This window comes from Tupaia chinensis, unplaced genomic scaffold, assembly GCF_000334495.1.
Source record: "Tupaia chinensis unplaced genomic scaffold, TupChi_1.0 Scaffold000355_1, whole genome shotgun sequence".
Taxonomy (NCBI): Eukaryota; Metazoa; Chordata; class Mammalia; order Scandentia; family Tupaiidae; genus Tupaia; species Tupaia belangeri.
The window spans coordinates 13,395,393-13,410,758 of NW_006159850.1; the positions used below are offsets into that span (position 1 = coordinate 13,395,393).

Consider the following 15,366-nt stretch of genomic DNA (forward strand, 5'->3'; position numbering starts at 1 on the left):
AAGCGTCACATCGCATCCCCAGACGGCCCTTCGGAGCTTTCTTTTACCCCATTCTTGTTCTCTCAGGCAGCCTCAACACCTGCTATGTTATGTATGTAAAAAGATAAAGAAAATAAAAAATGAAAGACCAGATCTTGCACATAAAATGCTCATACACAGTAGGGGACGAGCGAGCAAAGCACAGGCAAGATAGCGTGTGATAAAGGGTGATAGGGCGGGTGGTGCGGGAGCCAGAGGCCACCCTGGGAGAGGTGAAGGGCACTAGCCTGGCTTCCTCTGTGGCCAGCTGTCCAAGGGTGAGGAGGTGGGGCTTGGGAGGTGTGGCAATCCAGTGAAGGAAACATGAGCCGAAGTGTGGAGCCGGGGGAGAACGTGGCCCCACTAAACAGCCACACGTGGTTTGGTTTGGCCCCAGTACAGGCAACAGGGAGAGGAGGCGAGGATGTGGCTGGCAGAGTCAAGCCGTGAGAAACCCAAAGTGCCAGGCTGTGTGGTTTGGACTTTGCTGGGAGATGCCTCCATGAGGCACCATGGAGGTGCCTCAATAGTGTGTGGAAGCAGGGCATTGGGGTGAGAGGCTGGTGTTGTCATGGTGGCAAGAGGGGATAAGGTAAGGAGATTAAGAGTGGTAAACTGGGAACCAGCAGTTGGCATAATGGCTTTGTTGCTGGACTCCCATGTAGTTGACTATGGTTCAAGTCCCAGACCCAGTGGCTTAAACTCACGCTGAACGCATGTGCATATGTGCCCAAGATTCCAAGAGAAGGGATTGCAGCATGGCCATCCCCCCCCCCAAGGGGGTGATTTCTTGCTTTCTGTCTCTCTGTCTTTCTGGCGAGCACACGCGCCCCATACCAAAAACCTCTCAAAAAAAAAAGACAGCAAACTGACCCCAGATAGATAGACAGAAAGACAGAAGATCAGGGGGCTTCAAACAGTTTGTAGAAAATAGAATTAAAGTATGAGTTTATTTTGGTGCAAAAAAAATATTTTTTTAATGCTAGAAGGTACATGCACTCACCAGAAAGAGAAAGCGCCCTCCAGTGGGGAATGGTCACACCACAGTCCTTTTTCCTCCATTTCCTCTCATTAGGATTTGGGGCATGCATGCCATTTTCATAAGCCACTGGGCTGGGACTTGAACCACGGTCAGCCACCTGGGACCTGGTGCTCTGAGCAGAGCACTCAACCACTGCACTACTGGGCCAGCCCATGTTTATTTCATAATATGCATTTTCTATTAATTTCTTGAGGACCCCCTCATATATTTTCTCTACTTGAGATGAGATTCACAAAACGTAAAATTAACCTTTTTTTTTTCCTTCAATGAGGGGGAACATGCACTTGAGAGAGAAAAAGTAACCCCCAATGGGGCGTAGTCCCGTCATCTCTCCATCCTGTCAGGATTTGGGGCATGTATGCACACATATGCCTGGCATGTTCCTCAAGCCACCAGGGCCAGGACTCAAAGCAGGGTTGGCCTTGTGGGATCTAGCTCCCCAATCACTAGGCTATGGGGCCAGCCCCAAATTAACCCTTTCAAAGTGGACAATTTGGCAACATTTAGTACACACACAAAGTACAGCCGCCGCCTCTGTCTGGTTCCAACGCATTGTCGTCCCAAAGGGAATCCGTACCTACTGCACAGTTGCTTCCCATTTCCCAGCATCCCCCAGCCCCTGGCAACCGCCAATCTGCTTTAGGTCTCCATGAATGGACCTCTTCTGGACACTTCATACTAATGGAATCATACATTATGTGACCTTTTGTGTCTGGCTTCTTTTTCTTTGCTGAGGGATATTAAGAAGGTGAGGCTGATGGGGCAGTCTGGTTGGATATGGGGGAGAGGAATAACTTGAATCTGACCCCTCTGTACCCCTCAGTGACTGGGGAGCTGTTAATCCTGGGGACCTGTGGGCAACCACGTGGAGATGCCCAGTCTCAGGACCCTCCAGGCTGGGTTGGAGGTGTACATCTGCAAGTCAGCAGCCTGGGGGTGTGGTTGATGTCAGGGATGAGCAGAGAGCATGGGGCCAAAGCTTCAATCCTGGGGACAGAGGCAGTTTCCACAACAGAAACTGTGAAGAGTCATCCATAGGAGAGGAGAAAAGTGGGGTGTTCCTGCAGGCAGGAGAGGAGCTGCGTGTTCAACCTGCTGATCCCAAATCATTTGAGAGTCTAAGAGGCTGTGGACTTTCTCCCAGAAAAATGCACGCTGAGGTATAATTGATTCTATCATTTCAGCACAACTTAGGCCCCTGCGATAGTCATACATCTCAGGTTAACAACGCATCCAGGTGCAGGCCATCCCTAGAGTGCAGCGGTTAAGCAGTGTGCATAGGGAGCTGGATCCCACATGGCCAGCCGTGGTTTGGATCCTGGTTCCAGCCGCTTGTAAAACACGTTAAGGTATGGGAGCAGCAGGTGGCGTGGTGGTTAAGGCACCGGACACTCCCGCATGACGGACCACGGTTCACGGGGCAAACCTGGTGGCTTTCTCTCTCTCTCTCTCTGTTTCTCTCTGATCAAATTAAAATAAATGAATGAATAAATAAAGTTAAATAATTCTTTTAAAAAAACATGTTAATGTGTGCATGCATGCTCAAAATCCTGACAAGACAGAAGAAAAAGGATGGATGGATGACCATACCTTGTTGAGGGGTAATCTCTCCCTCTTTCTCTCGCTCTCTCTGGCAAGTACACACACCCTTTAGCAATTCAAAAAAATACTAGAAATACCCAAGCTGATCATAGCTAGCGCATGGATAAATAAAATGTGGTGTAGCCATACGTGGACTATCACTCAGCCTTGTAAGGGAGTGAAGAGGCCCAGCCACAACGGTGCATGCTGGCCCATGCTGCTACTTGGCAAGCTGAGGCCATGCGGGATGCTCCTGGGGCCCTTGCTTGAAGACAGTTGCAGCTCTCCCATCTCTAGCTTCCAAAGCTTCCCGGGTGCTGTGATTTAGATCCTGTCTGTTGAGATTTGTTCTAGATTTTTCCTATCCTTCCCTCTCCACAGTCCATGGTGGTTGGCATCTTCCACACAACTCCCTGGCTCTAAATGGGATTGTCCTCTTCTCCTCCTTGCCACTGAGGCAGGGTCCAGGCACAGGTCCAGCTCCAGCCATCGCTGCTCCTCCTGCCGTCCCTCTGAGAAAATACAAGATCTCTGGCCGGGGGCCCTACCACTCTTGTAAAGGAGCCTCATCCCATTTTGACTCAAGGGCCCCAGCAGCGTGGCCTGGTCCCACCTATAGCTGCTGGACAGAGGGTAGCATCTCCTGAACTGACAGGGTAGTGAGGAGGGATGTCTGGAACCATCTGGAGCCACCAGGCAATCTGCACTGGCGCCATGGAGCCTGGCCTCACCGCTGTCCCTCTCCCTGCAGAGTACTCGGTGGTGGTGCCGGAATCTGTCTTTCCTGGCCTCTTCATGCTGGGACTGTTGCTCTGGAGCCTGGTCGAGTACCTCATCCACCGCTTCCTGTTCCACATGAAGCCCCCCAGCGACAGCTATTACCTCATCACGCTCCACTTCATCATGCACGGCCAACACCATAAGGTGAGCGGGTGGCCCATCCCGGGGCTGTGCAGCCGGAAATAGCTCCCAGGAACTCCAGATCCTCCTGCACGTCTGGTCGTGGGAGTGGCGGGCCCCAAGCGTATTTGCTTCTATTCAGAGGGGTGGTTGGGTCAGGTATCGTCATCTGAGCCAGGCAGGACAGAGCCAGCACGCGTGTGCATGCCATCATCGTTCATACCGGGCTCTCTGCATCTCCCTTCGCACTGTTTTTCTTCTTCACAACTTATTCATTGATTCATTCAGCAAATGTTCATTGAGTACCTACTGTGTGCGAAGGACTGTTCTGGACTTTGCAGAACAAAACAGACAAAACTCCTTACCCTCCCAGAGCATCCCTCTGAGGATGGTGCTACGGTTCTCCCCATTCCGCAGAGCAGGAAACTGAGATTTGGGGAAATTAAGGAACTAAGGAACTCACCCAAGGTCACACCCAGCACACCCAGGGTGTTCTGAGGATTCCAGAGCCTGTGCTCTCAACCACTCACCACCCTGGATTCTTCGAGGACTGCAGGGCAATCCCAGAACTGGGCGGGAAGGCAGGTCTACCCAAAGGATGCTACGTCCCCCCAGTGGCCTCTCTGTGCCTGCCCTCTGCTGTTCTTGGCCTGTCCAGGGTGAACCCAATGAGCACCCAGGCTCTGGACTGCCCTTACATTTCCATCTGTTCCCCCGCACTCTGTCCTCTGCCCAGCCTAAATCAAAGAAAATGCGGTGTAAATCAGAGAAAATGCGGCAGACATAATGCCTTCAGGACCCATGCTCAGATGAGAACAAAACAAGCTGCAAAGTAAAAACAAGGTCCTCACGCTGGTGATACTGAACTTAGATTTCCCCTTGTCTCACATCACGCCCATCCCAGATTCCTGGGCCACTCGCCAGTCCTCTCCTGGCTTGGAAATGGGGAGCAAGACAATCCCGTAAAGTCTTCCAGGCCTGGGAACCTGCCCACCCCAAAGTCACCACAAGTGCCACACCTGCCCATGCCAGGCACTGCGCCCTCACCAGGATGTCTGGGCTGCTCTGCCCCCATCTTCCACAGGGAACGTCTCCGGCTAGGCACGTTGTGACAGCAACAGTCCCCGGAGCTGTGTCCTGACACTCTTTGTCCACAGGCACCCTTCGATGACTCCCGCCTGGTCTTCCCCCCGGTGCCAGCTTCTCTGGTGATCGCCACCTTCTACGTGTTGTTGCGGCTCATCCTGCCCGAGGCGGTGGGGGGCTCGTTGTTTGCGGGGGGCCTCCTGGGCTACATCCTCTACGACATGACGCATTACTACCTGCACTTCGGCTCGCCGCACAAGGGCTCCTACCTGTACAACATGAAGGCGCACCACGTGAAGCACCACTTCACACACCAGAAGTCAGGTGAGCGCGCCGGCACCTCCCGGCCTCGCCGTTGGTTGGACATCTCCCACCGAGTCCCCGCCCAGGGCCAGGCACTGTCCCGAGTACTGGGCCTTCCCAGAGGGGTCTTTCCACCCACTCGCTGTGGCAGGCAGCTGCGCAGACAGACAAGGAACTCCATCAATAGCGAAGGGACTCCTAGACAGTGCTGAGTGCCTGGAGAAAAGTAAGCAGGCTGGTTATCCCAGGAACCACACAGGTGGGGGAGGGCTCTAGTACCATCCAGAAAAATATCACACCGCGTGGGCCGCCTGTGAGGGGAGTCTTCAAAAGTTCATGGAAAATGCATATGATTAAAAAAAAAACTGCCCAGGGATTTCAGATTTTTTCTGCACCAAAATAATACTGTAATTTCATTTTTCCATGAACTTTGGCCACGTAGAAAGCAAAAACAGAGCTGGCCCTGGGGGCTTGTGGTTAAGGGAGACAGATCCCATGTGACCAACCACGCAGTTTGAATCCTGGCCCTGGCAGCTTGAAGAATGCTGAACTTGTGTGCATGCATACCCTAGATCCTGACAGTATGGAGAAACGGAGACGAGGCTGCAGCCTGACAATGCACTTCGAAGGCACTTTGTCTCTGTCACCCTCTCTGTGATTTTATGCAACCTCCAGCAAAGGAACAAAAGGCAAAATAGGCACATGAAAATACTTTCTTATTTTTTTCCATCTGACACATGCACTCTTAGAAAGAGACAGAAGAAAACTGAGAAATCACTCCCCAGGGTGGATAGCCACACCACAATCCCTTCTCCTCTGTTCTTCTCTAGGGATTTTAGGCATGCACGCACATGTGCCCAGCATGATTCTCAAGCCACAGAATTCAGGGCTCAAACTGCGGTTGGCCATGTGGGAGTCCAGCTACCACACCACCTGCTGGCCCCAAAAGGACTTTTAATAATATGTCTACTCAGGACCAGCAGATGGTGTAATGGTTACGCTGGACTCCCACATAGTCAACCCAGTTTGTGTCCCAGACCTGGCGGCTTAAAACTCACACCAGATGTGTATGCATGTGTGCCCAAAATCCCAAGAAGAAAATGGAGGAGAAAGGATTGAGGCATAGCCATCCTCCCTGGGAGGTGATTCCTTGCTTTCTGTCTCTCTGCCTCTCTCTATCTCTTTAGGGAGCACATATACCCTATAGCAAAAAAATCTCTCTCTAAAAAGAAAAAATATATATATATGTGTGTGTGTGTTTATGTGTGTATATATATTATATAATATATATATATACATACATATACATTCAACCCAATATAACCAAAATATTATCCTTTCACCAGTTAATCAGCATTAAAAAATCATACATAAGCTATCTAACATTCTTTCCTATATTAAATTTCTGAAATTCAAGGTATATTTTGACATCTCAATTTGGATACTTTCATTGAAACTACCTTATATCTAGATTTTTATAAAATACGCAGTCAAGGGACCAGCAGTTAGCGTAATGGCTATGTCGCTGGACTCCCACGTAGTCGACCATGGTTCGCGTCCCGGACCAGGTGGCTTAAAACTCATGCCGGGTGCGTGTGCATGTGTGCCCAAGATCCCAAGAGGAGAATGAAGAAGGGATTGTGGCATGACCATCCCCCCTGGGGGGTGATTTCTCGCTTTCTGTCTCTCTGTCTCTCTCTGTCTGGTGAGCGCACACGCCCTATAGCGAAAACCTCTCAAAAAAAAAAAAAAATACACAGTCAAAAAAAATAGATTCACATTCATGAGTTGCTCCAAACAATTTTAAAAGTTTGCCAGTGACAGGCTGGCCCTATATGCTAGTGCTGAAAGGAGCCACATCTTACACGGCCAGCCATGATTCGAGTCCCATCTCCGGCGGCCTGAGAAACATGCCAAGTGTGTGTGCGGGTCGAGAAGTGGAGGAAAAGAGATTGCAGTGTGCCCCCGTGGGGGTGCGCTCTCTCTCTCCTTCTATTTCTGTCTCTGGCAAGCACTTCTAACCAAAACAAACAAACAAACAAACAAATAATATATGTATGTGTGTGTGTATATATATGTATATGTGTATATATATGTATAACTAAATCGAGTACCAATTTTTACATGGAAATCTGAATCAATCAGAATGAAATGAAATGAGAAATTTCCCCACACTCAATAGTCACGAGCAGCTAGAGGCTACTGTGCTGAACTGCAAAGCTCTAGAAAAAATGACCCAGGAAGGTGTCACTGCAGAGATGTCATAGAGCTGAGGTCCATGTGTCTGGAGGGGCGTCCCAGGGGCAGCTGGACAAGGCTCTGAGGCAGAGATGCTGGAGGTGAGAGACAGAGGAAGACGCAGGGGCGAGGTATCCCAGGGTACCGGGCTCTCAGGCCAGATACAGAGTTTGGGTTTACTCCAGCATCCTAGGGACCCCAGCCCGGCCCTTGGCTTCTGCCAGAAGGGCCACGAGATGCTGAAACCTTTGGCACGAGCTGGCTTCACGCCCACGCACACTCACGTTCACGTCCATCCCTGCCTTGACAGCACCTCATCTCTCCCCATCTGTCTCCCTCTCCAGGATTTGGCATCAGCTCTAAATTCTGGGATTACTTTTTCCATACCCTCATCCCAGAGGAACCTCACCCGAAGACGCAGTGACAACTCCTGACCCCTTGCCCTGCCCGCAGCCTGGCCCTGGCCCCTGTCCCGCCCCATTTTCACCCCTACCCCCACCCCAGCTGGACCCTGCTAAGAAGGTTGATGTGGCCAAGCAGGATGGGCTCCATCTACGCCCTCCCCCAGGGCTTAGCGTGCTGCCAAGGGCACCCTGCAGCAGGACGGCTCTGCTGGTCACACCCTCTTGGGCCAGATGGCCCTCAGGGGCTGGATCGTTTCTGGACCCTTCCTGCCCAGAACTTCGGCTGTAGGACTGCATGAGATCCGGCCAGCAGGAGCAGCCCCAAGGGGAATGAAGGAAACTGACCCCTGGGCCTAGCCCGTGCCCACCTGTGCCTCAGACCTGGGGCTCCCTAGGACCTGCCCCACTCAGTGGAGCCAGCAAGGGGTGAGTCTGCCTCCTCCTGCCCTTCCAGAGAAGGCGGAGGGGCTCTGAGGTGGGCAAAGGGCTGCGCCATGGAGAGACAGCGTGATGCCTCTCATAGGCCACCCCAATCCCAGGGCCGCCCCCTGCCAACCGCAGAGGCCAGCAGCATGGCCAGCTCCCCAAGGCTGGGCACATCCAGCGCTCTGGTGGCTAGCCCTCACCAGCCTGTGCCCATGGGCAAGGGTGGCCGACCGTGGCCTCCAGACTGGAAGGAGCCTGGGCCTTTCTTTAGGGATCACCAGCTGCTCCGGCCATCGCCCCGGCCTCTGAATCACAAGGCTGCTCCCCAAGGGAGGCTTGACAGACCTCTCCATTGGTGGGAGCCCCACCCCATCCTTGGGGGTTCTTGGCCCCCACCAGGATCCTGCCATCCAGTGCCTCCTGAAGCCAGAGGAGCCTTCACATGGTGCCTTATCTCTCTCCCTGCCGCTTCCCGCCCCTTCCCCTACCCCAGAGCCAACAGATGAGGTTCCCACCCCTCTTCCTTGTAACCAAAACCCTCACTGCTCTGAAGAGGGTCTTATTTATAAACAATGTAAATGCCCTCAGTCTGGCCCCAGACCAAGCAGTGGGCCAGACGGCCCTTTCTAATCGTATGTGTGGCGCTTATGTAAAAAAAACAGTCTCATCCGGTTTTTGTTCCCTTCTCACCCACAAACCATTACTACTTGAAACTTTTTAAAAACTCAATGAGTTTAGCAAAGGCTGAAGAGAAGCGGTTCGACCGATCTTGTGATTTGTACTGTTTACTGCAGAGCTATTTAAAGATTTTGGAATAAATATACAAAACTACAGTTGTGAAATAAAGATGTAAATAAATTGTATATTTTGAAAAATAAAACATGGAAAAGAAACCAACAAAGAGCCATCTCTGCTTGTTGAGGGTGACTCGTTGGACCCCATTGTAATGGGGAAGGGACAGTGGTGGGGAGGGAAGGATTTTTTTTTTTAATAATTATTTTATTTAACTTTGTTTTTTAATTTGACCAGAGAGGGACAGAACAAGAATGAGAACGCGGGAGAGAGGGAAAGTGGGAAAGGAAACCGCCAGGTCCTGGACTTGAACCGTGGTCGGTCATGTGGGAGTCCAGTGTCCATAACCACCACACCACCTGCTACCGAGGGAGGAGAGGTATAGATCTGGTTGTGTAGAATTGCTGGGCAGCTCAGTATGGTGCCGCAGGTGCAGTCAGTTGCAAACCCAGCTGCGGGGCTGCAAGTCACATGGCTAACCTATGGGGTCAGATCCCTGGATCAGCTTGAGAATGCTCTGGGCATGAATGGGTGCCCAAGGTCCTGAGGAGCTGGAGGGCTACACAGAGGAGACTGAGCTGTGATGAGACTCTGTCAAGAGTGTGTCTCTCAGGACTAGCAGGTGGCATGGTGGTTAAGGCGCTGGACTCCCACATGGCCAACCACGGTTCAAGTCCCAGCCCTGGTGGCTTGCTTTCTCACTTTCTCTATCTCTCTCTCTCTCTGTCTCTCTCTGGTGAGCATCTACACCAAATTAAAACATAATAATAAATGAGGGACCAGCAGATGGCATAGTGGTTACGTCGCTGGATTCCCCCATAGTCAACCACGGTTTAAGTCCCGGACCCGATGGTTTGAAACTCGCACCAGGCATGTGTACATGCGTGCCCAAAATCCTGAGAGGAAAAAGGAGAAGGGATTGCAGCATGACCATAACCCCCTCCCCACCGGGGAGTGATTTTCACTTTCTGTCTCTCTGGCACATACTCTATAGCAAAAATCTCTCCAAAAAAATGATAATAAATAAAATTAAATAATTATTTAAATATAAGTTTTTCTCTGTCTTTCTGTCTCTAGCACACATCCTCTATCAATAAAAATATAAATAAACCAGGCCCGCCCCATAGCCTAGTGGTTTTAGGAGCTGAATCCCACATGGCTGACTGCGGTTTGATTCTCGGCCCCCACGGCTCGGAAGAAAGCCCAGGTGCCTGCGAGCACATGCCGCAAATCCGCAAACCCCAGCAGGATAAAGAAATGGAGAAGAGATTATAGCATGACTATGCCCCTAGGGGGTGCTTTCTCCCTCTCTGTCTCTCTCTGATGAGCACATGTACCCTCTGGCAATAAAAGCAAATAAACTTCAAAAAGTCGCTGTGGCAATGATAAAACGCTGCGGACTCTTACGTGTGTGTTCGGTTTATTATTGTTTTCATGTGCCCTGAAGACAGCGCTTACCTTTGTGCCCTAACACCTGGGGGATCGCTCCCACCAATCACTTCTGGGGAGAAGTCTCCAGAAATTTATCCGACTCCCGCTGTGACTCCAGTCGGTTTTCCTAAAGTAATGCCCAAGGCAGGAATGAGAACTCCCAGCCAGCTCCGTGTGGGTGGGACAGTTCTCAGAACTCGGCCACCGCGTTAACGCCACTTGGGAGCCCGGCAAAGTGCGGCCCCGAAGCCTCGTGAGCCTAATCCCATCCAGGCCCAAGGGAAGTGGATTCTGCCCAGGGACAAGGACTCAGCAGCGGCAGAAGTGAGATAGTGATGGCGGGGCTGTGGGAGGGAGCCCGGCCCTGCAGCCTCTCCCAGCTCTAGTCCTGCTGCAGCTGCCAGCCTGAAGGTAATGGCACCTGTCAGAGCCACCCGTGGTCAAGGTCCTCGGTGCAACCTCTGGACTCTGTCCCATCCTGGCAGCAGAAACCCCAACCTGCACTCACTGGGTAGCGCTGGAATTCTGCCCCCAGAGTGTCAGACAGAGCGGGAGGGAAATCACAGAGGAGCAAAGACCAGCTCCACGACTAGCGAACACACGAGCCCACGGAGAAAAGGCTGAGATGTTTTAGTGAAGAAAAAAAAAGTTTTAATCTCTTTAAAAAAGAGTAAAATAAGGCTGGACCCAGAGCACATGGTTACGTGCTGGGTATTAGGAGCTGGGTCCCACATGGCTGACCACGATTGGAATCCCAGTCCCAGTGGTTTTAGAAACATAGCAGGTGTGTGTGCCCAAAATCGTGATGGGAAGGAGACGTGGAGGAAAAGGATTGCGACATGACCATGGCCACTGGAAGTTCTCTATTTCTTTCTTCCTTCCTTGCTCTCGCTCGCTCGCTCTCGCTCTCTCATGCACACGTGCCCTTTGGCAAACAAACAAACAAACAAATAAATAAATAAATAAATAAATAAATGAGTTAATGAAGTCCCACTGTGCATACTGCTAAGACCCCACTTAGCATACTGCTAAGATACCGTGCTCCCTGTCTGGGGCCAATCAGAGGCTCAGGTTTGATTCCTAGTCCAATCTAAAGGCCAGGTGTGGGGGCACACACCTGTAATCTCTGCAACTCAGGGAAGCTGAGGCAGCAGGATCGTAAGCTTGAAGCTGGCCTGGGCAACACAGTGAGACCTTGTCTGAAAAAGAGCAGTGCGTGGTGGCGTGGCCTCGAGTCTCAGCTGAATCTGAGCTAAATAATAGTGGCCTTGAAAGACGAGCAAAGCACAGCCTCTCTCAGTTGATGCTTTGCAGCCGGCGGCAGAGGTTAAAGGAAACGGTGTTTCAGCCAGAAAAAGCCAGGTGGGGTTTATGTAGACCACGGGACCACAAGATGCTCCACAGCTGCAGTTGATAATAGAGGGGACCTGGCTTTACTGTCCATGTCGCCCTTCCCCCATGGCCTATAAAAGAATCAACCTGCGAGCGGCTCAGGGTGTGGCATTCTCCACCAGAGACGTCTGGGCTGATCCGCTCGATGCCTGATCCCCACTCCTCTCTACTTGCGTACTTCTGTGTCTGTGTGATTGTTCTTTCCAAGATCCACCATCGATCCCACTCGGTGGGGTGTGTGTGGGGGGTCTCCTCCCGCTTTTTGCATAACAAGTCTCAGCATCAGTTACTTGGGAAACTGAGGCAGGAGGACCACAATATGGTAAGACATTGTCTTTCTAAAAAAAAAAAGTGAAATAACACTGGTAAATGAGTCTGTGGCATGGTCATGAGAAGATACAGGGAAAAGTAACAGCAAAGTGAAAATACGAAGCCAAACTTTGAATAAAAGCTTCAGTCTGACCAATTTCCCCAGGGCTCCCCGCTGTGGCTGTTACAACTTTTCAATGGGGTTGGGAAAATCCTCAGGGCCACAGGGAGGAGGATGAGCCCCACTTTACAAGGGGGGCCTTGATATTTTAAGGCGCTTACGTGCATCTGCACAGAAGAAGACATGGATAAAGGAGGGGCTCTGAGGCCTTCACCTCAAGCGGGTCGGCACTCAGGCTGCATCCCAGCCTGTGACTAGCTGGAAGAGCTGGAGGGTTTTATCAAGTGAAAGAGTCAAAGATTAGATGGCAGTGCGAGCACAGGGCATTATGAAATGCCAATATAGCTGACATGATAGGAACAATCTGGAATTTACGGCACGTGATTGTGCTTATCTCTGTAGTGGGAGACACCATAACCATCCAGAAAGTTTAATGATGTCCTCTGGCCTAGTGGTTAAAGGAGCCAGATCCCACATGGCAAACCACTGTTTGAATCCCAGCCCCGGGGCTTGAAAAATACCTCAGGTATATATGTGTGCACGCCCAAATCCAGATTGGATGGAGAGATGGAGGAGAAAGACTAGTATGGCCATGCCCCTTGAGGGCTTTCTCTCTCTGTGTTGAGTGCAAAAGCCCTCTGCAATTAAAAAAAATTATATGTGTATATTATATTATGTGTATATTATATATGCAATTTTATATAATGTGTATATTATATATATATTATATGTAATTTATATTTAATATTATATATAATTTATATATAAAATATTTGCTCAGGGCTGTTCAAAGTCTGATGAGTAGAAAGCCAATATGCAGGTAGACTGACCCTCGACGATGCTAGCAGTTTGCCTCACCTGATTCTCCGCAATGAGCAGCTGTCCTGGCCAAGTAGCCATTGTATTTGTTTCTGGTATTGTGCTTGGTCTGGGTGTTTCCTGGCTGACCTAAAGAACTGCCCTCCTCAATCTGCTCCCTTCCACCTCTCCATTGGCTCTAGCCTCTGACCTCTGTCTTTGGACTTTGTACAATTTCTTCTTTTTTAAAGATTTATTTATTTAATTTCATTCATTATTATTATTTTTTTAATTTGACCAGAGAGTGACAGAAAGTGAGAAAGCAAGCTACTAGGTCCGGGACTCAAACTGTGGTCTGCCATATAGGAATCCAGCGCCTTTAACCACCGTGCCACCTGCTGCCCCCAGACTTTGTGCAATTTCTTAACACATCAGTACAACTACCTACCGACTTGTAACAGGGCCCAATAAATTCTGGTGTGATCTCCACCGTATAACCGGCCAGTAACATTATCTTGTCTTTGTTTTTCCACCTGTTCCCTGGCCTCTGCTGCCCCCTGGAGGCAGCATGCAGCCCTGCCCCATTTTATGACTGCTTTAGCCGCGACTGTTTTTGGAAGTAGACACTGTGATTTTTAAACTCCAGCACTTTCCCACTTTACCTGTTCTTTTACTTTTGTGCCTCACCCACCATTTTTCAAAGGAAGCTGAAACTATGTCTATGAACTTTCCAATAATAACTTTCTGAAAAGCTATGATGGCTGGAGAATTCTAACTAGTTTTCTTTACGGTTACGAGTTTCCCAGTGAACAAATTTTCACATGTAAAGGATGCCACAGGATGAAGTCAAGTGAAATTTGGAAAACGTCAGAACTCTCACACTCATGCCATTCTAGACTCATATAGGAGAGACAAAGACATTGGAAGAATAGAAGAATCTTGTTCTGGAAAAAACATAAAGGTGGGATCCTATCTTCATTTAGGTTCCTTAAAAAGGAAAACCAGTAACAAGAACATGGATACAGATCATCTATTCGGGAGGTGATTGCAGAAATAAGCGGGGGCTGGGGAGGGTTCTAAAGGTAAAGCCATGGGAGCAGCACGAGGATGGCGCGCAGTTTGCCTATAGCCTGCAGAAGGAACGCTGCCGTGCCTGCCCACCAGAGGTACGAGAGACTGGGACATGGGTCGCTAACTTCTGCCCTTCCTGGTGAGGATTGGCTTCCAGGGCATTGAGTACCCCATCACTTACAGGCTGCCCCAGGATGCAAGCCAAGCAGGTCCCCTGGCTCTGGCAAAGGTCCTTGGACAAAAGCAGCAAGATGGGGTACACAGGGTTGCTGTCAGTGCAAGTCGAGTGTGAGCTTCTGGTCTACCTACCAGAACCATGGCTGAAATCAATGTCTCTCACTAGAGAGACAGAGAGAGACAGAAGACAAAGTGAGAAATCACACCCCAGGGTGATGGCCACATCGCAGTCCCTTCTCCTCTTGGTATTTTGGGCATGAACGCACACACGCCTGGCGTGAGTTGTAAGCCATCAGGTCTGGGATTCAAACCGCAGTCAACTACGTGGGAGTCCAGTGATGTAACCATTGCACCATCTAGTGGTGCCAATGCCTGAAATTTCAACAGGACTGAGAATGAAGAAGGGATTGCAGCATGACCACCCCACATTGGGGGATGCTTTCGCCTTCTAGCTGGTGAGTGTGCACTCCCTCTGGCAATTAAAAAAAAAAGAAAAGAAAAGAAAACAGAGCAGAAATTATCCACACTGGAATTCTGAGATATGCTCGATGTCTTCCATTTATTTTCCAGACCTCCCTTTCATCTTTCTCCATCTCGCTCAGTACCTTGTGAGGCTGATACGTGAGAATTACAGAATTACATCAGTCTTTCCCTTTGCCTACTGGTGCTGGTTGCAAATATAGGACACTGGCAAGAGACTGCCAGGATGGAGGGGAGTGGAGTCCAGGTTTATTCTCACAACTCCTTACTTTCTTCCAGCAACGCTTTGTAGTTTTCAGTGTACAAGGCTTTCACCTACTTGGTTACATTTATTCCTAAGTATTTTATTCTTTTGGATGGTATTATACAGGAAATTGTATTCTTTCTTAGTTTCTCTTTTGCGTTTTTAATTGTCAGCATAGAAATATACATGATTTGGGGACCCACCCATGGCATAATGATTACGTCGCTGGACTCCCATGTAGTCAACCACCGTTCGAGTCCTGGACCTGGAGGCTTAAAACTCATGCCAGGCATGTGTGCATACATGTCCAAAATCCCAAGAGGGGAACGAAGGAGAAGAGATTGCAGTGTGGCCATCCCCCCAGGAGGGTGATTTCTCATTTTCTGTCTGTGTTTCCGGTGAGCACATGTACCTTATAGCAAAAATCTCTAAAAACAAACCAAAAACAAATTTTTGATTTATAGGTGTCACACTTGTATCCGAAACTTCACTGAAATCACTTATTAGAACTAGCAAAGTTTTGGAGGATTCTTTGTGCTTTCTATACATGGAG

The 15,366-nt window shown here is 49.8% G+C and overlaps 1 protein-coding gene across 1 annotated transcript in view; it reads left to right on the forward strand.

Moving 5' to 3' along the window:
- Window positions 1-8,890, forward strand: part of FA2H (fatty acid 2-hydroxylase) — a 69,442-nt gene extending 60,552 nt beyond the window's left edge. Inside the window, exons 6-8 of the mRNA XM_006152740.1 lie at window positions 3,393-3,565; window positions 4,699-4,951; window positions 7,513-8,890. Of these exons, the coding sequence (XP_006152802.1) occupies window positions 3,393-3,565; window positions 4,699-4,951; window positions 7,513-7,592 (506 nt within the window). The 3' untranslated portion in view covers window positions 7,593-8,890. The remainder of the gene's footprint in view (window positions 1-3,392; window positions 3,566-4,698; window positions 4,952-7,512) is intronic.
- The last annotated feature ends 6,476 nt before the right edge of the window (window positions 8,891-15,366 follow it).